We start from the raw sequence: 27,765 nt of genomic DNA, 5'->3' as shown, positions 1-27,765 counted from the left end.
TCGGAACATTCCGGTCAGCCGGGCACCGCAGGCTTTACGGCCGCGATCCCGGCGCTCTATCCGGGTCCCCGGCTCTTCCGGCCCGCGGGGTGGGCACCCGCGGCCGGCATGTGCATGCGCCGCTTCGTTCCCCGGCCGGTACTTGAATACTGTGCGGCCCCGGTCAGCCGGGCGCCGCTAATAATTTAGGCCCCGGCTTCACGGCCTACAATTACTAGGCCGCAAAATTCCGGCCTCTGTTGGAGGGGGCTGGAACTTCTCCAGGCGGGAATTCTTCCCGCCGGGAGGTTCCCCCGCCCCCAGGGGATCGCAGCGCCGCCCTCCAGGCCGGATCCCTGTTAACCCTTTGGGTACAGGCCGGCTTCAGATGGCCTGTATGGGTGCCCCCAGGGGATCGCAGCGCCGCGGTACAGGCCGGCTTCAGATGGGGCTGTATGGCTGCCCCCAGGAGATCGCAGCGCCGCCCTCCTGGCCGGATCCCTGTTTAACCCTTTGGGTACAGGCCGGCTTCAGATGGGCCTGTATGGAACCCCCCAGTGCTCCTGTAGGTGGCTCCCCTTTCTGTTATATATATATATATATATATATATATATATATATATATATAGAAAAAAAAATAAAAAAAAAATAAATAATTTTTTATATATATAACTTGTGGGCTGCGCAGGACGCTGCAGCCTCATGTCAGTACATGCCCCCCTTCCCTAGGCGGCATGTCGCACTCCCCGGCTGCGGCGCTGCCAGGGTCATTTTACCCTCCTAGCCCTCTCTCACGATACGGCGCTGGTCAAGTGCATGCGGCCCTTTCTGTAGGCAGCATTCGTCACCCTCTTCAGTTATGGTACTGCCATGTGCGGGACCCCCCTTCTGGGCGGGATACTGTACTCTCCCTGGCTACGGTTTGGCCTTGTGCATGATCCCCCTTTCATTGGCGGACTACTGCAGTTTCACCGGATACGGTGCTGGCCATGTGCACGACCTCCTTCCATAGGCGGAACGCTACACTCTCACTAGATTCGTTGCGATCTGTGCATGACCCCATTTTTTCTTAGGCGGAATACTGCACTCTCACCAGATACGGTGCTGGCCATGTGCACGATCCCTTTCCATTGGTGGAACGCTGCACTCTCACTGGATTCGTTGCCGATCATGTGCGTGACCCCCTTCCATAGGCGGAATGCTGCACTCTCTGATTTCGCTGACGCCCATAGGCATGACTCCCTTCCGTGGACGGCATTTGGCACTCTCACTGGATTCACTGCCAGCCATGTGCATGACCACTTTCCATAGGTGGTATGATGCACTCTCATTGGATTTTCCCTGTGGCGGCATACATACACTCCCTCGGTCGGTGATGTTCTCTCGCCGGTACGTTGTTGGCCATGTGCATGAACCCCATACATGGCGGGGTGCTTGCACTCTCACTGGATCCGCTGCCGGCCATATGCATGACCCCTCTTCCGTGGGCGGTGTACGCACTCTCACTGGATTCGCTGCCGGCCATGGGCACGCCTCCTTCAGGTGACATGCACACATTCTCACCGACTGATCGCACTCTCCCTGGATGCGATGCTGACCGTGTGCATGACCCCCCCCCTCTTTTCTGGGCGGCATACTACACTCTCACCGGATACGTTGCTGGCCTTGAGCATGGCCCTCTAACATGGGTGGAACGTTTGCGCTCCCATTGGATACCGTACTGGCCTTGTGCGTGACCACCCCTCATTCCATGGGAGGAATTTTGCACGCTCACGAGATCCAAGGCTGTCCTTGTATGTGCCGTATTGGACTTGCACATGTTCCCCTTCATTGGGAGTAGTTACACTCTCACGAAGTTTCGGTGTTGGGTGAGTTGTTGCACACTCACTTAATGCTAGGATAGCCCTGTGCATGTCCCCCTTTCACTAGGTGGACCTCCTGCATTCCTGCTGGATACTGTGTGGCTATGTGCATGGCGCCCTTCGGGGCGAAGTATGGTATGCCCTACTTCTCTGACGTAGGTACGGCCTTGGGCATTCCCCCCTTTTTTTGGGGCGGGCTTTTGCACCCTTGCCGACTGCAATTTGCCAGGTACATTTCCCTCCTTTCGGGGCGGTCAGTTTTGCGTTCCATCGCATACCATACTAGTCTTGTGCATAACTCCTTTTCAGTTTGCACTTTGCACTTCCGTAGATACTGTGGCACTCTGGCTGGCCTTCGCTGAGTGATATTTTGGCAGTGAGTGGACGTTTTTGTGCGTTGTTTGGGCCGTGTATACCTTCTCGTCCCGTAGATGGGTTGGCCTTCTCACTGCTTACGGGGCTACTCGTACGTATCCCTCCTTTCCTCCTGCGACATATTTTTTTCTCTTGGGAGACGGTGTTTGCAGCAAGCCTTGCACTATTCTCTAAAGAGATCATTCTGTCCACCTGTGTAAGCCTAAGGTGTTGTCCAACAAACAATAAATGAATGCCTTATATATAAGTAGACGGCCTCTACCTGCTCGCTACTGCTCAGAGCTGGGCGGTGCTCATTCATTTCGTTGGCCCTTCCGCCGGGGAGTGTTCGTGGTTCCTAGACACGTACCCATTCGTCTTCCCGCAGCATTGTTTCCCTGCGCTAGTGGTCACATGGTCGAGAGTGCTGTCTGCAGCGCCCTTCGCATTCTATGTTGGCTCTGGCGGGACTACGGTCCCCTCGCCTACTACTATTTCCTTCTACCAGGTTCGGGCCGCTCTTCTTGGGAAAGGTCACCCAACTTCTCTTGGGTGCTCGCTTACCCAGGTCCGGAGGACATCCACCTTGAGTTCTTCAGGATATTCGCCTTCTGCGAAGCGGTGAACCGGGCGTCTCAGTGTAGCGGGGTTCTGCTTTTGAGCTGTCCTATGGCTTCTCTATGCCCACTCCTCCTTTCTTTTGGAGGGTGTTATCCCGGCCTCTGTCTCGACTGCCTTTTCTCGCCGGTTCTGTTTGGCTCCCACTCGGTACGGATCTCTCCGATGTGGCTTCTGTTCCGGCCACGCTTCAGAGGATGTTCCTTCTCTGCCCTCCCCTCTGGGAAGAGCATGGTTGTTCAGGTGGATGGTTCTGGTGTCTTGTCCACACTGACTGTACTAGCTGTGTACCTATCTAACGGGTCTACCGCGTTCTGTCCTCCCGCTGGGTGCAGATTGCGTTTTTTCCATTCTAGGCAATGTTTCTGCTATGGATTTACCTTCTCGGTAACTTGGGAGGACTACCATTTAGTCCGTCTTCCTGTGGTGGCTACATCGGCTTGGGCTTTAGCCTGTCTTGTCCTGGCATCGGGCGGTTGCTGGGCGGACCCTTCGGTTCCTGTCCGTCTGCTCCCCCACTCCGGGTGGATACGGGACAACATTGTTCGGGGCCGACGGGACCCGTTCTACCGACCGTTCTGCCCGTGTTACTGATCATTGGGTTTTCGCCCGCTTGCCCAGGCGACTCTAGTGAGCTCGCTAGTGTTCGCTTCTAGCCGAGTTTTCGTCCAGGATCTGTGGTAGGACTTAGGACTTTACCTGGGGTTCTGTGGGAAGCTGGGCGTTCCCCCACTCTGCCTTTCTCTCTCCATGGTTCTGTCTTTCTCCAGCCCGGCCTGGACCTGGGGCTGGGACTCCGTTGCTTGAGGTATCAAGTGTCGTTCCTGTCCTTCCTCTTTCAGCGTTCCCCGACCCTCTGGGCCTGTCAGGAACTTCTTCCATGGAGCGGCTCTTGGGTTCCTTTGTACTGCCCTCCGTTACCGTCCTGGGAACCACATACTGGGCTCTTGGCGCTCCAATTTTTCCTTGGAGCCGTTACAGAAGTCCTCTCTACTCCTTCTGTCCTGTACGGTTTGGTTTTCTGTAGCCATCGTGTCTCTGACTGGTGCCTGAGTGGCGGCCCTTCTTGTTCCGAGCCTTCTGTCTTCCCCCAGGACAGGGCTGTTCTCCATTCCGTCTCTTCCTTCCTTCTGAAGGTGGTGTTTGTCCTTCATTTCATTGAGGCAGTCGTCCTCCCCTTCCCACCCCCGGGAACGGACACTTCACCGATTTGGACGTTGTTTGGGCCTTGCAGTTTTTTACTTGGAGATCTCCGACTCTTGTCGACGTTCGGTCTCTTGTGTTCCCAGGAGGTCCGCGCAGGGGTTGAGGGCCTCCAGGGTGGCTTTCCTCCGCTTTCTCAGTGTGGCTCTTGCTGTGGTTGTCGCACCAAGGGCAGGGTTCTGCTTTTGGTGTCACCATTCATTTTGCCAGAGCTGTCGGTTTTTCCTGGGCCGGAGGCATTAGGCTTCGGCCATGCATTTGTAAGGTGGTCACTGGTCTTCCTTGCACACCTTACCGAGTTCTACAGGGTGCATACTCGGCCTTCGGCGTATGCTGCCTTGGGCCGCCTGGTCTGCAGGCGGCGGTTTTTTGTTGCCTTCGGGTGCTTCGCCTTGGTGCTGTGGTCCCTCCCCCTTTGGACTGCTTTTGAACGTCCCAAGGTCTTCTGTGTCCCCCAAGGAAACTGGGCGAGAAAACGAGATTTTTGTATAACTTACCAGTAAAATCTCTTTCTCGCTCTTTCCTTGGGGGACACAGCACCCACCCATTCTTTGTTCTTCTCTGACTGTTTCCGAGTTTGTTTTACCCTTTGGGTAGTTGGCTTGTTGGTTCCACTTTTTGGACTTTGCCTTTTCTCACTACTTGGACACGCAACTGGCAGTCTCTCTCTCCAGGCTGAGGGTATAAGGGTTAAGCCCCTCCTCCACAGTCTTCACTTAGTGTCACGCCTCCTAGGGAGATGAGCTATACAAGGTCTTCTGTGTCCCCCAAGGAAAGAGCGAGAAAGAGATTTTACTGGTAAGTTATACAAAAATCTCGTTTTTGGCTCCCGCTCGGGGCATATCACTCCGATGTGGCTTCTGCCCCGGCCAGGCTTCAGAGGCTGTTCCTTCACTGCCCTCCCCTCTGGGGAGAGCATGGTTGTTCACTTGGACGGTTCCGGTGTTCCTTGTGGCCTCGTACCGTCTCCCTCGTTCACACTGGCTGTACTAGCTGTGCGCCCATTTACCGGGTCTACCGCGTTCTGTCCTCCCGCTTGGGTGCAGATTGCGTTTTCCATTCTAGGCGATGGTCCTGCTGTAGACTTACCTTCTCGGTAACTTGGGAGGACTACCCTTCGGTCAAGATTGTCCTTAGATCTCCCACACCGGGACTATAGAACCCCTTCCTCTGGTGGCAACATCGACATGGACTTTAGCCGGTCTTGTCCTGGCATCTGTCGGATGCTGGGCGGACCCTTTCGGTTCCTTCCGTCTGTCCTTCTGCTTCCCCACTCCGGGTGGATACGGGACGCCGTTGCTCGGGGGCCGACGGGACCAGTTTTGCCGGACTCTTCTGCCTGTGTTACTGGTCTGCACCTGATCACATTGGGTTTTTTCCCGCTTGCCCAGGCGATTCCAGCGGGCACGCTAGTGTTCGCTCCCAGCCATGCTTCGTCCAGGATCTATTATCGGACCTAGAGTTCTTACCTGGGGTTCTGTGGGAAGCTGGGCATTCCCCCACTCTGCCTTTCTCTCCCCATGGTTCTGTCCTTCTCCAGTCCGACCTGGGACTGGGACTCTGTTCCTTGAAGGGTCAAGTGTCGGCGCTGTCCATCCTCTTCCAGCATTCCCTGGCCCCTCTTAGGTCTGTCAAGACCTTCTTCCACGGAGTGGCTCATTGGTTCCTCTGTACCGTTCCCCGGTACCGCCCTGGGAACTACTTACGGAGCTCTCGGCGCTCCAAGCTTTCCCTTGGAGCCGTTACAGAAGTTCTCTCTACTCCTTCTGTCCTGTACAGTTGTGTTTCTGTAGCCATTGTGTCTCTCAGGCGGGTGTCTGAATGGCGGCCCTTCTTGTTCCGAGCCTTCTGTCCTTCCCCAGGACAGAGCTGTTCTCCATCCCACCTCCTTCTGAAGGTGGTATCTGCCTTTCATCTCAACGAGGCTATCGTCCTCCCCTTCCCACCCCCGGGAACGGACACTTCACCGATTGGACGTTGTTCGGGCCTTGCAGTTTTACTTGGATATCACCGGCTCTTGTCGACGCTCGAACTGTTGTGTTTCCAGGAGGTCTGCGCAAAGGTTTGACGGCCTCCAGGGTGGCTTTCCCCCGCTTCATCAGAATGGCTATTGCCGAGGTTACCGCACCAAGGGCAGGGTTCCGCCTTCGGTGTCACCGTTCATTTCACCAGAGCGGTCGGTGCATCCTGGGCCGGAGACATTGGGCTTTGGCCGCGCAATTGTGCAAGGCGGCCACCGGTCTTCCTTGCACGCCTTACCAAGTTCTATAGGGTGCATACTCTGACTTCGGCGGATGCTGCCTTCGGCGGCGGTTCCTTGATGCCTTTGGGTGCTTCGCCTTGGAGCTGTGGCCCCCCACCCCTCTCTTGGACTGCTCTCGGGCGTCCCAAGGTCTTCTGTGTCCCCCAAGGAAAATGGGAGAGAAAACAAGATTTTTGTTTAACTTACCAGTAAAATCTCTTTCTCACTCTTCCTTGGGGTACACAGCACCCACCCATTCATTGTTTTTTCTACACTGTTTCCGGACTTGGTTTACCCCGTTGGGTAGTTGGCTTGTTGGTTCCACTTGTTGGACATTGCCTTTTCTCACTACTTGGAAACGCAACTGGCAGTCTCTCTCTCCAGGCTGAGGGTATAGCTGCTAGTATTCACTTAGTGTCACGCCTCCCAGGGAGCTGAGATATACCCAAGGTCTTCTGTGTTCCCCAAGGAAGAGCGAGAAAGAGATTTTACTGGTAAGTTATACAAAAATCAAATTTTTTGGGCGGACATAAGAATGCGGACAGCGCACACTGTGCATGTAGCCTTAGTGTCATATAATCATCATACAAACACAGTGGTCAACAGTAACCAGAAAGTGACCAACCTATTTAAACAAGAAGATTCCTTAACCCCTTTAAAAAATGGGAAATGCTGTATATTAAAGAGGTTGTCCTTTGTTTTTGTTGTTGAAATAGCCCTTGGGTATGGCTGCTGGTCCAAATGTGTTAATTGCCAGGGAGAGCTCCATGATTGACATGGCCATTGATATAGAGTTTTATTTTAAGCCAAGAATTAAGAATTAATTCTCTTAAGATGAGAAAAATGTCTCCTGCCCCATGGAGGTTGTTATGCCTTCATGTGTTGTAGGAAATGTAAGAAACTTGATTGAACTAAATTAGCTTTTCTCGCCCATATTCCTTGGGGGACACAGGAAACCATGGGTATAGCTCTGCTCCCTAGGAGGCGTGACACTAAGTGAAAGCTGTAAGCCCCTCCTCCATCAGCTATACCCTTCAGCCTGGAGAAGAGACTGCCAGTTTTTGCTTAGTGTCCAAGGAGGCAAGACACCCCCTGCTTATGCAGGGTTGTTTTCCTATGATTTTTATTTTTGCGTTATTTGTTGTTTTTAATTCGATTTTTTTCTACCTACAGGGACAACAGAGGCGCATTAGACCCCTCTGTTTCTCCCGGGGTTGAGTTGCGCCAGTGCCGGTAATTCCGCACTGCCGCCTCCCCCACAGAAGACAAGGTGGACCAGGGCAGCCTCGCTCCCCTGCGTCCCGCCAGCTCAGGGTCGCCCGCACGCCAAGTCCCTCCCCCGGTTTCCTGCCACTGCGGTGCCAGGAGCTGAAGGGGCGACCCTGCTGGACGGATTGAGGGTGAAGACAGCGGATGGTGAGAGTGGCTGCTCCAGCCTCCCCTTTTCCCTCCCTCCCACCGCTGCTACGTCCCCATGGCCATGGCCACTGCTACATGCACACTGCTACAGCCGTTCCCACCACCCCTCCCGAGCCCCCCCCCCTTACTGGGCAATGTTGGAGGGGAGTTTTATCTGGGCACAGAGACGCTGCCTTACAGGGGACGGCTGCAGGCAAGCAAACCGTCTGCCAATTCGCAGGTTGAAGCAGGCGCGGCGGGGGCCGCTTACATGGTGTGAACGGCGCCATTTCATGGCCGGCGCTTCTTCACTTGGGGGGTTAAAATCATTTTGCCGCGCGCGCGGCTCTGCTTCAGAGCGGCAGAGGGGGGGCGGAGCTTCCTACATGCGCTCCGCTACTTCCGGGTTCATCGCACAGTGCTGCGTGGAATCCTCTCTGCAGTGCGATCCGAAGCCGGTGCTGCTGCCTCTCCTCCACAGCCTCCTCAGTCTGTTCTCCTTATCGCTGCCGCTTGCATCATCCGGGTCTGGTAGGACTTTTAACCCCCTCCGTGCCACAGTACTGTCGCTTGGGTGTTATCCCCGTTCCTTTTCTTTGGGGTCTCCCACTTCAAGTGCAACATCTTGTTCCACCATGTCAGACCCTTCTGCAGCCGCCAAGCCTTGGTACCATGCCTGTACGGCTTGTAGGGAACCCTTTCCCCGGGGGCAGTCTGATCCGCACTGTACTGCATGCCGGGCTCCACCGCAGCCTCAGTCGCCCGCTGTGTCGCTCCCTGCTGCCTCTGACCCGCCTGACTGGGCTAGATCCCTGTCCCAGGCCGTGGAAAGCCTCACTCATGTCGTGGGCCGCCTAATAGACAGGCCACCTACCCCGCAGGACGCCTCACTGATTGTCGCGCCCTCCGGGTCCACTGCTTCTGCCGCTGCAGCGGGTTCACTCCCTCTTAGTGACCCCTCCCGAGCTAGGCACTCTCAGAAGCGTATTAGAGTAGAGCGAGCCTCCTCCTCGGATGCCTCCCTCTCCCCGCCACGCGTGCGCACCCAGACGAGCCTCTCCTCTCCAAAGGATTCGCTCTCTGAAGGTGAATTGGCGGTTTCAGATTTGGAAATGGACTCGGCCCTGCCGTCCAAGCTAGCCTCAGCGATGGGTCAACTCATCTCGGATATTCGTGACACCTTTAAGGTGCAGGATGATCCCCCTAGCTCGGACGCAGCTAGCGTCTCCTTTATCAGACCCAGGCAGGTCTCAAAAGTCTTTCCAATCCACTCTGATTTCTCCTCTGTGGTGTCTAAGGCTTGGGCTCGCCCGGACGCCCGTTTTGTCAACCCCAAGAAGCTGGACATTTGCTGTCCCTTTCCAGCCGATGTCGTGGCCACATGGTCTTCCCCACCCAAGGTGGACCCCCCTGTGGCCCGGCTGTCAAAGAACACGCCCATCCCTGTTCCTGACGGGTCCTCTCTTCAGTCAGCGGAGGACCGTCGCATGGAGACCCTTTCCAAGGGCATTTTTGCTGCCTCCGGTTCTGCTCTCAGACCGGTTTTTGCCTCTGCTTGGGCAGGGAAAGCAATCTCTGCTTGGGGTGCGCAGCTGGAACAGGAGTTGGACTCGGACGTCCCCATCCAGGACCTACGTTCCTTGGCCCAGCTTATTATTCGGGCCGGGAATTTTGTTTGTGAGGCCTCCCTTGATGCGGGAGCCCTTATTGCACGCTCCTCCGCCCTGGCAGTTTCCGTCAGGAGGGAGCTCTGGCTGAAGGTTTGGAAAGCGGACGCTGCCTCCAAACGTTCCTTGGCGGGGCTACCGTTTGCGGGTTCCCGCCTTTTCGGGGTCCGCCTAGACTAACTTATTTCGGAGGCCACGGGTGGTAAAAGCACCCATCTTCCTCAACCCCAAGCCAGGGGCGCCCCCCGCGGACGCACTGGTGCATCTCGTTTTCGGTCCTCCCGCAGGGCCTCTGGGGCTCCCACCACAGCTGCCGCTTCGGCTCCTCCCCAGGACAAGCATAGGAAGCCGTTTTTTCGGGCGCAGCCCTCCTGGCGCAAGCCGCAGGCTGCCCGCACACCCGCAGCAAAGCAATCCTCTGCCTGAAGGCGCGCCCCCACCCACCCGGGTGGGGGGCCGGCTCCTCCTTTTCAGGGACGTCTGGTTGGCTCACGTCTCCGACGCCTGGGCCCTCGAAATTGTGTCCTCCGGATACAAAATCGAATTTGCATCCTTCCCTCCAGATCGGTTCTTTCGCTCCCGCCCGCCACGGGACCCGAAACGCGCGGCTGCGTTCTCCGCGGCCGTTCAAGCCTTACTGGACAGGGGGGTGATTACCCCCGTTCCTCTAGAGGAAAGGTTCCAAGGGTTCTACTCGAACCTCTTTGTAGTTCCCAAGAAGGGAGGTTCGGTGCGGCCCATTTTGGACCTCAAAAAGCTCAACCGTTTTCTCCTCCTTCGACGGTTTCGGATGGAGTCCCTCCGTTCCGCGGTGGCTTCCCTGGAGCAGGGAGATTTCATGTCTTCCATCGATATACAGGATGCCTACCTCCATGTTCCGGTAGCCCGGTGTCACCATCGCTTCCTCCGATTCGCCGTGGGGGACCTCCACTTCCAGTTTGTCGCCCTTCCCTTTGGGCTGGCAACAGCCCCCCGGGTGTTCACCAAGGTCCTGGCCCCGGTTTTGGCCTTACTCCGTTCCAGGGGTGTTTTTCTGCTACCGTACTTGGACGATATCCTCATCAAGGCTCCGTCCTTTTCTCAAGCGGTTGCCAGCGTGGATCTCACTCTAGAGACTCTGACGAGGTTCGGTTGGGTCATCAACTTCCCCAAGTCCTCCCTTCCCCCCTCCAGACAACTGGTCTTCCTGGGAATGCTTTTAGACACGGGAGCGGCGGAAGTACGTCTTCCCTCGGAAAAACGTCTGATCCTCCGTGGGGCAGTTCGGGGTCTCCTTCTCCACCGTCGACCGTCCTTCCGCTTCTGCATGCGGGTCTTGGGGCAGATGGTTGCCTGCTTCGAGGCGATCCCATTTGCGCAGTTTCACTCCCGCCCTCTCCAACGGGCGATCCTCTCCTCCTGGGACAAATCGCCGCAGTCTCTGGATCATCCCTTCCATCTATCGCCTCCGGTGAGGTCATCTCTCCGCTGGTGGTTACAGTCCCCTCTTCTGGGCAGGTCTTTTCTGCCACTCAACTGGTTGGTGGTTACAACCGATGCCAGTCTCTTGGGCTGGGGAGGTGTGTTTCCTCCCCGATCCGTCCAGGGCATTTGGTCTCCATTGGAGTCCAGACTCTCGATCAATGTCCTGGAACTGAGAGCGGCCCTTCTGTCTCTACGACACTGGACTCATCTGTTGAAGGGTCATCCAGTTCGTGTACAATCGGACAACGCCACGGCTGTGGCGTACATAAACCACCAGGGGGGCACTCGCAGCGCTGCTGCAATGAGGGAGGTCTCCAGCATTCTCCGTTGGGCGGAAGCCCACGTCCCGGCCCTATCGGCAATTTTTATTCCAGGGGTGGACAATTGGGCGGCGGACTTCCTCAGTCGCACCACTGTCGACCCCGGCGAGTGGTCTCTTCACCCGGAGGTATTCGAGGCCATTTGCCTTCGTTGGGGCATACCGGACGTGGACCTCATGGCCTCCAAGTTCAATCACAAGGTCCCCGCCTATCTGTCCAGGGCCAGGGATCCGGGAGCTTGCGGAGCCGACGCCCTCGTTCTTCCTTGGCGAGGCTTCGCGCGTCCATACATATTCCCTCCCATCCCACTCCTGCCCAAGGTCCTTCGGAAGATCGCGGCGGAAGGCGTCTCGGTGATTCTGGTCGCTCCGGACTGGCCCCGCCGGTCTTGGTATGCCGACCTCATGCTGCTCCTGGCAGACGCGCCCTGGCCGCTGCCCGCCAGGGAAGATCTTCTCTCTCAGGGACCGATCTTCCACCCGCGTTTAAGGTCCCTACGTTTGACGGCGTGGTTGTTGAGACCACCGTCCTGACACGTAGGGGTTTTTCTGCGGACGTCGTCCGCACCATGATCCGCGCCCGTAAGCCGTCCTCTTCTAGGATCTATTATAGGACCTGGAGGACCTATTTGGGGTTCTGTGCCGATCTGGGGATTCCTCCGCTCCGCTTTTCTCTCCCCACCGTTTTGTCCTTCCTGCAGAGCGGACTTGCCCAAGGTCTGGGTCTTAGTTCTTTGAAGGGTCAGGTGTCTGCGCTGTCCATTTTGTTTCAGCGCCCACTGGCCCCCCTTGGTCCTGTCAAGACCTTCCTTCAGGGCGTGGCTCACGCGGTTCCCCCGTACCGCCCTCCGGTACCGCCCTGGGACCTGAACCTGGTTCTCTCAGCGCTCCAGGCTTCTCCTTTCGAGCCTCTGCGGACGGTTTCCTTGCGACTTCTGTCCTGCAAGGTTATTTTCCTTGTGGCCGTCACCTCTCTTCGGAGGGTGTCCGAATTGGCTGCACTCTCCTGTCTGGAACCTTTCCTAGTGTTCCACCAAGACAAGGTGGTCCTTCGTCCGGTCCCTTCCTTCCTTCCTAAGGTGGTCTCCGTCTTTCATCTGAACGAGGACATCGTTCTCCCCTCTTTGTGTCCTTCCCCTTCCCACCCCCGGGAGAGGGAGCTTCATCGCCTGGACGTTGTCAGGGCGCTCAAGGTTTACCTGGAGGTAACCAGCTCTTTCAGGCGTACTGACTCGCTCTTTGTGGTTCCGGAGGGGTCGCGCAGAGGGATGGCGGCATCCAAAGTTGCTATCGCCCGTTTTGTCAAGATGGCTGTTACTGAGGCTTATCTCGCCAAGGGCAAGGTTCCGCCCCTCGGTGTTACCGCTCACTCCACTAGAGCGGTCGGGGCTTCCTGGGCTCAGAGGAATCGGGCTTCTACGGAGCAGATTTGCAAGGCGGCCACTTGGTCCTCCTTGCACACCTTCACCAAGTTCTACAGGGTGCATACTCATGCGTCGGCTGACGCTGCTTTAGGCCGTCTGGTGTTGCAGGCGGCAGTTGATTGATGCCTCCGGTGTTGGTCTAGTTTGTTCTGGTCCCTCCCTTCTGGGACTGCTCTGGAACGTCCCATGGTTTCCTGTGTCCCCCAAGGAATATGGGCGAGAAAAGGAGACTTTTGTATTACTTACCAGTAAAGTCTCTTTCTCGCTCTTCCTTGGGGGACACAGCACCCGCCCTTCATTTGGGTTACAGTTGTGGTTCCGGCTTGGTTGCCCCCGTTGGGGCTTGACGGTTCTTTTTTCCGGTTGGTGGTTATCTTTCACTACTTGGACACGCAACTGGCAGTCTCTTCTCCAGGCTGAAGGGTATAGCTGATGGAGGAGGGGCTTACAGCTTTCACTTAGTGTCACGCCTCCTAGGGAGCAGAGCTATACCCATGGTTTCCTGTGTCCCCCAAGGAAGAGCGAGAAAGAGACTTTACTGGTAAGTAATACAAAAGTCTCCTTTTTTCAACCTTACTATATTAGACCGCATTCCCTCGGCACCATAGTTTCTGTTGTTCTGCTCCTTTATAGTAGTAGAGTAGACGCTCTGGGTCCATTGCATGGCGGACACAAAACGGTGCAGCAGCCCGGCATTTTTCCAGACAAATTAGCGCAAGTGTGCTTCACTGTTTTCTCTGGCTTTTCTGATGGAATATGTGACTTAGGCTCCTAAGAGAGCCTTCAAAATGGATGTGAACCTAATCTGGCTCAAACAGAGGTCCCAAGCCTGGAACCCAGCCTATGATATCCATATGCTCTTACAGGAGGTGAAAAAAAGGTTGTCCGAGTCAAATCCATGCATTATTTAGCAATTCTTTACAAAGTTAATGCTGATTTGCACTTGTCTCTTTTCAGAACCATTAGATCATTGTTTCTTTGTATTGCTGTGTAGAAAGAAGAACAAGAAATTCTCTCGAAACGGGACATGGAAGAAAAAAGCATTCTAATAGAAATACCGGAGATTTTAAAAAAGAAGCTTGAAGAAGATTGCTATTATATAAACAAACGCAAAAGGGTACATTGATATAAAACCTTTTCATCATTAGCTGCTTAGGCTAAGTTCACACCAGCCTGCCGGAGTTCACAGTACAGGGCATAGCCAGATATTGCCGTTCAACACCAGACCCCATTGACTGTAATGAGATCCGGCAGGGATACGACTGGTTTCCGGCATAAGTGCTGGGTTTCGGCCAGACAAAAACCCATGCCGGAAACGAGACAGAAAAAACGTAGCATGCAGAGGTTTTCTGTCTGCCACAAGGGTAAACATGCAACAGTGGTGTCAGGCACGACATATAGCAAGTGATGTATGTGCATCCACCCCGTGTGTAAAGGGCATGCTCCAGCGTTACATCACAGTATAATTAATAAAGTTTTTTTTTTTTACTCCCATTCCAGCTTGTGAAACTGCCTTGTCAGACCAACATCATTACCATTCTGGAATCGTACGTGAAACACTTTGCAATAAATGCAGCATTTTCAGCAAATGAAAGAATTAGGCATCATCAGACCACATCAAATGTCAACATGAATGTACACTATGTTCCACCTGAGAAAAAGTAAGACTTTTTTCTTTTTTTCTTGCAGCCCTTTTTCTTGTGTTTTAAACCCCTTTGCGACTAGAAACTTGTGGGGTCATTTATCACACTAGTGTAAAGTAGAACTGGCTTAGTTGCCCATAGCAACCAATCAGATTCCACCCTTCATTTTCCAAAGGAACTGTCCAAAATGAAAGGTGGAATCTGGTTGGTTTCTATGGGCAACTGAGCCAGTTCTACTTTACGGCAGTTTGAGAAATGACCCCATTGGTGCCTAAATTTCTATATCAAAATGATCATCTTTTCTAAACAACATGTTCTAAGGGTGAATATTTTTTTATTTAATTTTAGGCATAGATTTTGGCGTTCATATCTTGACAAAACAAAACCGTACGCTTTTAATTTTATATGTTAAATAGAGAGAAATAAAATTATAATCTGAATTTGTTGCTTCTCAGCCACCTGGTGGTCTGGACATTATCTCACCTTAGTAACGGCGAGATGAGACAACCCCTTTAACTCACTGTGTCACTTAAGTAGGACGTGTGTATATATAGTGCATTGGGAGGGCTTAAGAAATGGTTGAAGAAAATGTTTCCTGGTCTGTTTGCATGTGGAGAGTGATGGGGAGAAACTACATAAAATAGTATTACATTTCAGTTTATCAAAAATACACTTTGTCGTAAATGCGATATCTCATGATGACAGCCCCTTTGCTGTTAGGACCCGTGGATATTATAGAAGGGGGTCCTCAGCTCAGGAAACCCCCTGTTAGCTAGAGAGAGCTGCTAACAAGGATTGTCTCCTCCTCTGGCAGACCTGACCCTTGTATGTGTTACATGGTCCACCATTTATCTATGTTTCGCCTGCAGCGGCCGCCTCAGAAGAAATATTCGTCCAGTTGCAGATTTTAAAGTTGATGAAGCCGGGCGGCTGTTCTTTGGGAGGACTTCAGTTTAAAAATGGTTGTCTTGTATTGACAAGCCCTTTAAACCAGTAGAGTTTTTATTCTATCGATAATTTTTTACGATTAATCGAGTAATCTAACAACAAAATACAAATTAAAAGAATGTTTTTCTTTATAAAAACTCATCAGGCCAACCCCCCCCCCCCCCCCCGTGCCGCCATCATCCCCCCCCCCCCGTGCCGCCATCATTCCCCGACACATTATACTCTAATGCAACAGCTCTCTCCGAGAGGTCACATTCCTGAAGAGACGCAGCATTATGTATATTATATCTATGTGCATGTATACAACATAAACATACACGCGTGGATCCTCGTCATATATATTGCAGTACATACTGTACCAGCAGTGACTGGGAGACATTACAAGGGCACGGTGTAGGAGGTCTCATTATAGGGGAACTCTCCAGTCAGTATCGGGGATCCTGGACACTGGGGGCACCCCTGTCTACATAACATATAGAGCAATAATTTCTATATATATTTTTGGGGAGTGGGCTGGGGACCCTATGGAGAATCATATACAGGGCCCTCTGTCTACTTGACATATAAAGCAATAATATAATTTCCATATATTTTGCTGGGGGTCCTATGGTAATCCAACACAGGGGCCCCTAGAATGCAGGATGTAGAATATAAAGATATAATTTGCATACATTTATTTGGGGACCACTAACATTAAACAGGGAGTCCCCCCAGTCCCTGTGGAATGTAAACCAGTTTGCACACCAGTACATTGGGGGAAACTGGGGACCCCACAGCTGACATGATCCAGGGGCTCCCCCCAGTCTATGTGGAACCTTAAAGGGAACCTGTCACCAGGATTTTGTGTATAGAGCTGAGGACATGGGTTGCTAGATGGCCGCTAGCACATCCGCAATACCCAGTCCCCATAGCTCTGTGTGCTTTTTAACTTGCAAAACAAAACTATTTGATACATATGCAAATTAACCTGAGATGAGTCCTGTACATGAGATGAGTCAGGGACAGGACTCATCTCAGGTAATTTGCATATGTATATAATCTTTTTTTGACACAATAAAAGCACACAGAGCTATGGGGACTGGGTATTGCGGATGTGCTAGCGGCCATCTAGTAACCCATGTCCTCCGCTCTATACACAAAATCCCGGTGATAGGTTCCCTTTAATGCACTGTCTCAGGGGATACCTTGTGTACATCGGGGCCCCTGCAGGTGAGGGCCCCCATGATCCAGTGCGCACATATAACGGCCAAGGACTCACCAGTCGGTGTGGAGGTCATCTACCACTAGCAGGATTTGGGACTTCCTCCCGGGGTCCCCTGCACGCTGCTCCCCCAGACCCGCCGAGGCCGCCGTCTGTTTGACCACGTTGGTGATGGCAGAGAAGAAGCTTCCCACTCTGCCTGCTTCTGTCCTGCCCGGTGGGTGGGGCTGGGGGCGCTGCAAGTCGGTCATGTAGCCATTGGGGAGGTTCGCGAAGTAGCTGCTGTCCGACAGCCGGCGGGTGCAGTGCGGTAGGGGCCGGCGGGGGACCCCGCAGCGGTGAGTAATAGCAAGCGCTTCACTCCCGATCTGTGGTCACATGACACAAACAAATCCTCGATGCAAAAAATTTGCATCAAGGTTTTTTTTGGGTCGAATTACTCATTTCAATCTAGTAATCATTTTAGCCGTATATTGAATATATAATTTTGGGCAGCACGGTGGCTCAGTGGTTAGCACTGTAGCCTTGCAGCACTGGGGTCCAAGGTCCGAATCTGACCAAGGACAACATCTGCATGGAGTTTGCATGTTCTCCCCGTGTTTGTGTGGGTTTCCTCCCACACTCCAAAGACATACTGGTAGGGACCTTAGTTTGTGAGCTCCTTTGGGGACAGTGAGTGATGATAATGTCTGTAAAATACTGTGGGACATGTCAGCGCTATATAAGTGATGATAATGTCTGTAAAGCACTGCGGAATATGTCAGCGCTATATAAGTGATTATAATGTCTGTAAAGCACTGCAGAATATGTCAGCGATATATAAGTGATAATGTCTGTAAAGCACTGCGGAATATGTCAGCACTATATAAGTGATGATAATGTCTGTAAAGCACTGCGGAATATGTCAGCGCTATATAAGTGATGATGTCTGTAAAGCACTGCGGAATATGTCAGCGCTATATAAGTGATGATAATGTCTGTAAAGCACTGCGGAATATGTCAGCGCTATAAAAGTGATGATGTCTGTAAAGCACTGCGGAATATGTCAGCGATATATAAGTGATGATAATGTCTGTAAAGCACTGCGGAATATGTCAGCGCTATATAAGTGATTATGTCTGTAAAGCACTGCGGAATATGTCAGCGATATATAAGTGATGATGTCTGTAAAGCACTGCGGAATATGTCAGCACTATATAAGTGATGATGTCTGTAAAGCACTGCGGAATATGTCAGCGCTATATAAGTGATGATGATGTCTGTAAAGCACTGCGGAATATGTCAGCGCTATATAAGTGATGATGATGTCTGTAAAGCACTGCGGAATATGTCAGCGCTATATAAGTGATGATGTCTGTAAAGCACTGCAGAATATGTCGGCGATATATAAGTGATGATAATGTCTGTAAAGCACTGCAGAATATGTCAGCGATATATAAGTGATGATAATGTCTGTAAAGCACTGCAGAATATGTCAGCTATATATAAGTGATGATTATGTCTGTAAAGCACTGCAGAATATGTCAGCGCTATATAAGTGATTATAATATCTGTAAAGCACTGCGGAATATGTCAGCGATATATAAGTGATGATAATGTCTGTAAAGCACTGCGGAATATGTCAGCGATATATAAGTGAAGATAATGTCTGTAAAGCACTGCGGAATATGTCAGCGCTATATAAGTGATGATAATGTCTGTAAAGCACTGCGGAATATGTCAGCGCTATATAAGTGATGATAATGTCTGTAAAGCACTGCGGAATATGTCAGCGCTATATAAGTGATGATGTCTGTAAAGCACTGCAGAATATGTCAGCGATATATGTGATGATGATGTCTGTAAAGCACTGCAGAATATGTCAGCGCTATATAAGTGATGATTATGTCTGTAAAGCACTGCAGAATATGTCAGCGCTATATAAGTGATTATAATATCTGTAAAGCACTGCGGAATATGTCAGCGATATATAAGTGAAGATAATGTCTGTAAAGCACTGCGGAATATGTCAGCGCTATATAAGTGATGATAATGTCTGTAAAGCACTGCGGAATATGTCAGCGCTATAGAAGTGATGATAATGTCTGTAAAGCACTGCGGAATATGTCAGCGCTATATAAGTGATGATGTCTGTAAAGCACTGCGGAATATGTCAGCGCTATATAAGTGATAATGATATCTGTAAAGCACTGCAGAATATGTCAGCGATATATAAGTGATGATAATGTCTGTAAAGCACTGCGGAATATGTCAGCGATATATAAGTGATGATGTCTGTAAAGCACTGCAGAATATGTCAGCGCTATATAAGTGATGTCTGTAAAGCACTGCAGAATATGTCAGCGCTATATAAGTGATGATAATGTCTGTAAAGCACTGCGGAATATGTCAGCGCTATATAAGTGATGATGTCTGTAAAGCACTGCGGAATATGTCAGCGCTATATAAGTGATGATAATGTCTGTAAAGCACTGCGGAATATGTCAGCGCTATAAAAGTGATGATGTCTGTAAAGCACTGCGGAATATGTCAGCGATATATAAGTGATGATAATGTCTGTAAAGCACTGCAGAATATGTCAGCGCTATATAAGTGATGATGTCTGTAAAGCACTGCGGAATATGTCAGCGCTATATAAGTGATGATGTCTGTAAAGCACTGCGGAATATGTCAGCGCTATATAAGTGATGATGATGTCTGTAAAGCACTGCGGAATATGTCAGCGCTATAAAAGTGATGATGTCTGTAAAGCACTGCGGAATATGTCAGCGATATATGAGTGATGATAATGTCTGTAAAGCACTGCGGAATATGTCAGCGCTATATAAGTGATGATGTCTGTAAAGCACTGCGGAATATGTCAGCGCTATATAAGTGATGATGTCTGTAAAGCACTGCGGAATATGTCAGCGCTATATAAGTGATGATGATGTCTGTAAAGCACTGCGGAATATGTCAGCGCTATATAAGTGATGATGATGTCTGTAAAGCACTGCGGAATATGTCAGCGCTATATAAGTGATGATGTCTGTAAAGCACTGCAGAATATGTCAGCGATATATAAGTGATGATAATGTCTGTAAAGCACTGCAGAATATGTCAGCGATATATAAGTGATGATAATGTCTGTAAAGCACTGCAGAATATGTCAGCTATATATAAGTGATGATTATGTCTGTAAAGCACTGCAGAATATGTCAGCGCTATATAAGTGATTATAATATCTGTAAAACACTGCGGAATATGTCAGCGCTATATAAGTGATGATAATGTCTGTAAAGCACTGCGGAATATGTCAGCGCTATAAAAGTGATGATGTCTGTAAAGCACTGCGGAATATGTCAGCGATATATAAGTGATGATAATGTCTGTAAAGCACTGCAGAATATGTCAGCGCTATATAAGTGATGATGATGTCTGTAAAGCACTGCGGAATATGTCAGCGCTATATAAGTGATGATGTCTGTAAAGCACTGCGGAATATGTCAGCGCTATATAAGTGATGATGTCTGTAAAGCACTGCGGAATATGTCAGCGCTATATAAGTGATGATGATGTCTGTAAAGCACTGCGGAATATGTCAGCGCTATATAAGTGATGATGTCTGTAAAGCACTGCGGAATATGTCAGCGCTATATAAGTGATGATAATGTCTGTAAAGCACTGCGGAATATGTCAGCGATATATAAGTGATGATGTCTGTAAAGCACTGCAGAATATGTCAGCGCTATATAAGTGATGTCTGTAAAGCACTGCAGAATATGTCAGCGCTATATAAGTGATGATGTCTGTAAAGCACTGCAGAATATGTCAGCGCTATATAAGTGATGATGTCTGTAAAGCACTGCAGAATATGTCAGCGCTATATAAGTGATGTCTGTAAAGCACTGCAGAATATGTCAGCGCTATATAAGTGATGATGTCTGTAAAGCACTGCAGAATATGTCAGCGCTATATAAGTGATGATGTCTGTTAAGCACTGCAGAATATGTCAGCGCTATATAAGTGATTATAATATCTGTAAAGCACTGCGGAATATGTCAGCGATATATAAGTGATAATGTCTGTAAAGCACTGCAGAATATGTCAGCGCTATATAAGTGATGTCTGTAAAGCACTGCGGAATATGTCAGCGCTATATAAGTGATTATAATATCTGTAAAGCACTGCGGAATATGTCAGCGATATATAAGTGATGTCTGTAAAGCACTGCAGAATATGTCAGCGCTATATAAGTGATGTCTGTAAAGCACTGCAGAATATGTCAGCGCTATATAAGTGATTATAATATCTGTAAAGCACTGCGGAATATGTCAGCGCTATATAAGTGATGCTAATATCTGTAAAGCACTGAAGAATATGTCAGCGCTATATAAGTGATTATAATATCTGTAAAGCACTGCAGAATATGTCAGCGCTATATAAGTGAAGATAATGTCTGTAAAGCACTGCGGAATATGTCAGCGCTATATATGTGAAGATAATGTCTGTAAAGCACTGCAGAATATGTCAGCGATATATAAGTGATGATGTCTGTAAAGCACTGCGGAATATGTCAGCGCTATATAAGTGATGATGTCTGTAAAGCACTGCAGAATATGTCAGCGCTATATAAGTGATGTCTGTAAAGCACTGCAGAATATGTCAGCGCTATATAAGTGATTATAATATCTGTAAAGCACTGCGGAATATGTCAGCGATATATAAGTGATAATGTCTGTAAAGCACTGCAGAATATGTCAGCGCTATATAAGTGATGTCTGTAAAGCACTGCGGAATATGTCAGCGCTATATAAGTGATTATAATATCTGTAAAGCACTGCGGAATATGTCAGCGATATATAAGTGATGTCTGTAAAGCACTGCAGAATATGTCAGCGCTATATAAGTGATGTCTGTAAAGCACTGCAGAATATGTCAGCGCTATATAAGTGATTATAATATCTGTAAAGCACTGCGGAATATGTCAGCGCTATATAAGTGATGCTAATATCTGTAAAGCACTGAAGAATATGTCAGCGCTATATAAGTGATTATAATATCTGTAAAGCACTGCAGAATATGTCAGCGCTATATAAGTGAAGATAATGTCTGTAAAGCACTGCGGAATATGTCAGCGCTATATAAGTGATTATAATATCTGTAAAGCACTGCGGAATATGTCAGCGATATATAAGTGATAATGTCTGTAAAGCACTGCAGAATATGTCAGCGCTATATAAGTGATGTCTGTAAAGCACTGCGGAATATGTCAGCGCTATATAAGTGATTATAATATCTGTAAAGCACTGCGGAATATGTCAGCGATATATAAGTGATGTCTGTAAAGCACTGCAGAATATGTCAGCGCTATATAAGTGATGTCTGTAAAGCACTGCAGAATATGTCAGCGCTATATAAGTGATTATAATATCTGTAAAGCACTGCGGAATATGTCAGCGCTATATAAGTGATGCTAATATCTGTAAAGCACTGAAGAATATGTCAGCGCTATATAAGTGATTATAATATCTGTAAAGCACTGCAGAATATGTCAGCGCTATATAAGTGAAGATAATGTCTGTAAAGCACTGCGGAATATGTCAGCGCTATATATGTGAAGATAATGTCTGTAAAGCACTGCGGAATATGTCAGCGCTATATCAGTTAGTAAAATAAATTAAAAAAATGTATTTGTTTTCTAGTGTGGAACTGTGCAAAGAAATGGTGGATGGCTTAAGAATTACATTTGACTTCACACTCCCACTGATACTCCTCTACCCATATGAGCAAGCACAATATAAGAAGGTGATCTCATCCAAATTTTTTCTTCCTATTAAAGAAGTCCCATCTTTTAGTAATAGGTATGTTCTGTTGTTTTTTTGTCATGTTTTGTTTTATTCATGCTTTCCTTTTCCAGTAAATAGTTTTTTTTCTCTTCTAAAGAAACCAGGAGGAAGTATCCCCAAGTCCACCACTGTTAAACCCACCAACTCCTCAGTCAACAGATAGCCAGCCCACCACTGGAGAGTCCACAACTCCCAAGAGACGGAGAACAGAGCCGGACGTTTTGCAATCTCTGAGGCGCTCAACACGTCACAGTTCGAGCTGTGATAGAATGTCTGAGAGTAGTTCTTCTCCACAACCCAAGCGACGGCATCCGGAGACGCCAACTTCAATGCCAAAGCTATTTCTTCACTTAGAGAAGAGTAGGTTATCTTCTGTGCTTAAGGTAGCCAAAATCAGCATAGATTTTTGTTTTATACTACTTTATATAACAGTTCTTTTCACTACCATCTAAACAATTTTCTTTTGCTGTAGTAAAGGTCAGTTCACAGCAGTGGACCCAAATAATGATCTCTAACACTTCATTGAAATCAGTGGCCATAGACAAACCCAAACCCCCAGACAGGAAAAAAACATCCTGCAAAACAGCCTTTAAAGGTTTATGACAGATGCAAACTTTAGTTTTTAACCCCTTAAGGACACAGCCTTTTTACACCTTAGGACCAGGCCATTTTTTGAAAATCTGACCAGAGTCCCTTTAAGTGCTGATAACTTTAAAACGCTTTGACTTATCCAGGCCGTTCTGAGATTGTTTTTTCGTCACATATTGTACTTCATGACACTGGTAAAATGGAGTAAAAAAAATAATTTTTTTTGCACCAAAAAATACCTAATTTAACAAAAATTTGGAAAAATTAGCAAATTTCAAAGTTTCAGTTTCTCTACTTCTGTAATACATAGTAATACCCCCAAAAATTGTGATGACTTTACATTCCCCATATGTCTACTTCATGTTTGAATTGTTTTGGGAATGATATTTTATTTTTTGGGGATGTTATAAGGCTTAGAAGTTTAGAAGCAAATTTTGAAATTTTTCAGAAATTTACAAAAACTCAATTTTTAGGGACCAGTTCAGGTCTCAAGTCACTTTGCGAGGCTTACATTATAGAAACCACCCAAAAATGACCCCATCTAAGAAACTACACCCCTCAAGGTATTCAAAACTGATTTTGCATATGTTGTTAACCCTTTAGGTGTTGCACAAGAGTTATTGGCAAATGGGGAGGAAATTTGAGAATTTCATTTTTTTGTCTAATTTTTCATTTTAACCCATTTTTTCCACTAACAAACCAAGGGTTAACAGCCAAACAAGACTGTATCTTTATTGCCCTGACTCTGCCGTTTACAGAAACACTCAATATGTGGCCATAAACTACTGTACGGCCACACAGCGGGGCGTAGAGGGAAAGGTGTGCCGTATAGTTTTTGGAAGCCAGATTTTTATGGACTGGTTTATTTACACCATGTCCCATTTGAAGCCCCCTGATGCACCCCTAGAGGAGAAACTCCCTAAAAGTGACCCCATCTAAGAAACTACACCCCTCAAGGTATTCAAAACTGATTTTACATACGTCGTTAACCCTTTAGGTGTTGCTCAAGAGTTATTGGCAAATGGCGATGAAATTTGAGAATTTCATTTTTTTGCCTAATTTTCCATTTTAACCCATTTTTTCCACTAACAAAGCAAGGGTTAACAGCCAAACAAGACTGTATCTTTATTGCCCTGACTCTGCTGTTTACAGAAACACCCAATATGTGGCCGTAAACTACTGTACGGGCACACAGCGGGGCGTAGAGGGAAAGGTGCGCCGTTTGGTTTTTGGAGGGCTGATTTTGCTGGACTGTTTTTTTGGCACCATGTCCCATTTGAAGCCCCCCTGATGCACCCCTAGAGTAGAAACTCCATAAAAGTGACCCCATCTAAGAAACTACACCCCTCAAGGTATTCAAAACTGATTTTACAAACTTTGTTAACCCTTTAGGTGTTGCACAAGATTTAATGGAAAATAGAGATACAATTTCAAAATTTCACTTTTTTGGCAGATTTTCCATTTTAATATTTTTTTTCCAGTTACAAAGCAAGGGTTAACAGCCAAACAAAACTCATTATTTATGGCCCTAATTCTGTAGTTTACAGAAACACCCCATATGTGGTCGTAAACTGCTGTACGGGCACACGGCAGGGCGCAGAAGGAAAGGAATGCCATACGGTTTTTGGAAGGCAGGTTTTGCTGGACTGTTTTTTTTTTTACACCATGTCCCATTTGAAGCCCCCCTGATGCACCCCTAGAGTAGAAACTCCAAAAAAGTGACCCCATTTTAGAAACTACGGGATAGGGTGGCAGTTTTGTTGGTACTAGTTTAGGGTACATATGATTTTTGGTTGCTCTATATTACACTTTTTGTGCGGCAAGGTAACAAGAAATAGCTTTTTTGGCACCGTTTTTTTTTTTGTTATTTACAACATTCATCTGACAGGTTAGATCATGTGGTAATTTTATAGAGCAGGTTGTCACGGACGCGGCGATACCTAATATGTATACAATTTTTTTTATTTATGTAAGTTTTACACAATGATTTCATTTTTAAAACCAAAAAAATGTTTTAGTGTCTCCATAGTCTAAGAGCCATAGTTTTTTCAGTTTTTGGGCGATTATCTTAAGTAGGGTCTCATTTTTTGCGGGATGAGATGACGGTTTGATTGGCATCTATTTTGGGGTGCATATGACTTTTTGATTGCTTGCTATTACACTTTTTGTGACGTAAGATGACAAAAAATGGCTTTTTTTACACCGTTTTTATTTTTATTTTTTTACGGTGGTCATCTGAGGGGTTAGATCATGTGATATTTTTATAGAGCCGGGCGATACGGACGCGGCGATACCTAATATGTATACTTTTTTTTTATTTATGTAAGTTTTACACAATGATTTCATTTTTGAAACAAAAAAAATGATGTTTTAGTGTCTCCATAGTCTAAGAGCCATAGTATTTTCAGTTTTTGGGCGATTATCTTGGGTAGGGTATGATTTTTGCGGGATGAGATGACGGTTTGATTGTTACAATTTTGGCGTACATGCGACTTTTTTGATCACTTTTATTACCTTTTTTGGGAAGTAAGGTGGGCAAAATTTCAATTTCATCATAGTTTTTTATTTTTTATTTTTATGGTGTTCACCGTTCGGGTAAAGTAACATGACCGTTTTATAGATCAGGTCGTTACGGACGCGGCGATACCAAACATGTGTAGGGAATTTTATTTTTTTCATTTTTTATCAGTGATAAATGTGTTTTTTGATTTTTACTTTTTTTTCACTTTTATTCACTTTTTTTTGACCCAGACCCACTTGGTTCTTGAAGATCCAGTGGGTCTGATGTCTGTATAATACAGTACAGAACAATAAAAATTGTACTGCACTGTATTTTACTTACACTGAACAGATCTATGCCTTTCAGCACAGATCTGTTCAGCACCATGGACAGCAGGACGCCTGAGAGGCGTCCTGTTGCCATGGGAACCTTCCCCGTCTGCTCAGAACTTCGCAGACGGGGAAGGGTAAGGAGGGGATCTCTCGGGGGGCTGTCTGGGGGCTCTCTCCCTCTCCATCGGGGGCCTGCAAAGGCACAGCAGCCCCCCGATGGGAGAGGGAGGGAGCTCCCTGCGCTGTTAACCTTTTCCATACAGCGGTCCGTACGGACCGCTGTATGGAAAGGGTTAAACGGCTGACATCGCATCGCAGATGTCAGCCGTTTATACCAGGGTGCCAGCAATGTGCTGGCACCCTGGTATCCCCACTGAACACCAATGAATTTTCAAGGGGAGGCGGGCGGGGGATCGCGATCCCGCCTGCCGCACCGCCCGCCTCCCGCACCGCCCACACCGCCCGCAACCCTCCCCCTGCACCTCCCGCCACCATAAAAATCATTCGGGGGTGCAGGGGGGGGTGAATAAAACTTTTTTTAGGCACAGCAAGTTTCTGATCCAGAAACTGCAGAAATCGCAGCAAACCGCAGGTCTGAATTGACCTGCGGTTTGCCGCGATCGCCGACATGGGGGGGTCACGGGACCCCCCCGCGCATTTAGCCTAGGTGCCTGCTCAATGATTTGAGCAGGCACCGGGTTCCGATCACTGCCGGCCGGGCGGCAGTGATCGGAACAACACATGACGTACCGGTACGTCATGTGTCCTTAAGTACCAGGACATCATGACGTACCGGTACGTCATGTGTCCTTAAGAGGTTAAAACTTAATGATTCATAAAGTGAAGCTCCAGAAATATACTTACATACTCCCTGGCACCCACGTCGCTCTGGATTCCTGCCACTGCTGCATCTCCGCATCGCTCGGATCAGGGAGGGGGAGCAGCCAATAGCAGGCCGCGATGGTGACCAGCCTCAAGGGGCTCGTCCCCGTCGCTGCCTGCTATTGGTTTCACAGTAGGTCATTGCCAGAACTTATCTGTTCTTTCCTTGTACAATGACCTCTGCACAAGGCACAGAGCATGGCTAGAATCCACTCCCATAAAAGTCAATGAGGTCCCCTCCCGACTATTGTGTCTATGGTCCATGGGGCTGCCATAAAGGAATTTTTTAATGCTGTGTAAATGCTTTAAAGAACAGCTCAGGTAAGATGGCCGCTCCCATAATAATGTTCAGGAAACAGAATAAAAAAACAACCATGCCGTGGATCATCTGGTACTGGTCTGCGGAGTGTGCTGGTGTTAAAGAGGACCTTTCATGGGTCCAAACATAATAAACTAAGTAGCAGCACATACAGGGGTTAATGGAGGGATGTCCCTGCACTTACTATTAATTCTGTCCGGCGCTCCGTTCACCCGCTGTGGCTCCAGTTACATTCTCCTGCGCTGTATGCTAAGTAATAGCATCGGAACACCAGGGAGGAGACATCAGCTTTTCTCCCTGGCTGTAGCGCTGTCCAATCGCAGCGCAGAGCGACATAGCCAGGGAGAAGGAACGCCCAGGGAGAGAAGCTGATGTCTCCTCCCTGGTGTTCCGATGCTATTACTTAGCATACAGCGCAGGAGAATGTAACTGGGGCCACAGCGGGTGAACGGAGCGCCGGACAGAAATAATAGTAAGTGCAGGGACATCCCTCCATTAACCCCTGTATGTGCTGCTACTTAGTTTATTATGTTTGGACCCATGAAAGGTCCTCTTTAACACCAGCACACTCCGCAGACCAGTACCAGATGATCCACGGCCTGGTACTGGTCCGCGGCCCGGTGGTTGGAGACCGCTGCTGTAGAGAACATCTTAGGAACTTGCATTTGAGGGACCAGCGTGGCAGAATTAATATGACCCTGGTAGATTCATGTTACTAATTAAATTGTGATCTACCGAAGATAGTCATTTACCAGTATTTTTAATTTTATTTTTTGTTTTCTGTATTTGAAGCATTATTTTATATTTCACCTTCGCTTCTTACTAGAAACGCCTGTTCATAGTGGCTCATCATCACCGATTACTTTAACTCCCAGCAAAGAAGGAAGTTCTGTGTTTTCTGGACTTGAAGGTCGTCGAAACAATGAACTCAATGAGGTAACCACAAGCAATGTTAAAGTGGTCAACACTTTTCTTTGAATTAATTTACCCAACT

At 48.5% G+C, this 27,765-nt stretch overlaps 1 protein-coding gene across 3 annotated transcripts in view; it reads left to right on the top strand.

The window, feature by feature from the left end:
* Positions 1-27,765, top strand: part of MSL3 (MSL complex subunit 3) — a 63,577-nt gene that overhangs the window by 16,193 nt on the left and 19,619 nt on the right. For all 3 annotated transcript variants that reach the window (XM_040424987.1, XM_040424986.1, XM_040424988.1), the window contains 5 exons: positions 13,525-13,647; positions 14,031-14,191; positions 22,007-22,165; positions 22,248-22,510; positions 27,598-27,707. In XM_040424987.1, the coding sequence (XP_040280921.1) occupies positions 13,525-13,647; positions 14,031-14,191; positions 22,007-22,165; positions 22,248-22,510; positions 27,598-27,707 (816 nt within the window). The remainder of the gene's footprint in view (positions 1-13,524; positions 13,648-14,030; positions 14,192-22,006; positions 22,166-22,247; positions 22,511-27,597; positions 27,708-27,765) is intronic.

The sequence above is a fragment of the Bufo bufo genome, chromosome 3 (genome assembly GCF_905171765.1).
Source record: "Bufo bufo chromosome 3, aBufBuf1.1, whole genome shotgun sequence".
In the NCBI taxonomy this organism is placed as follows: Eukaryota; Metazoa; Chordata; class Amphibia; order Anura; family Bufonidae; genus Bufo; species Bufo bufo.
Note: the sequence above shows the minus strand (reverse complement) of the source record. Positions and strands in the feature narration are given on the sequence as shown.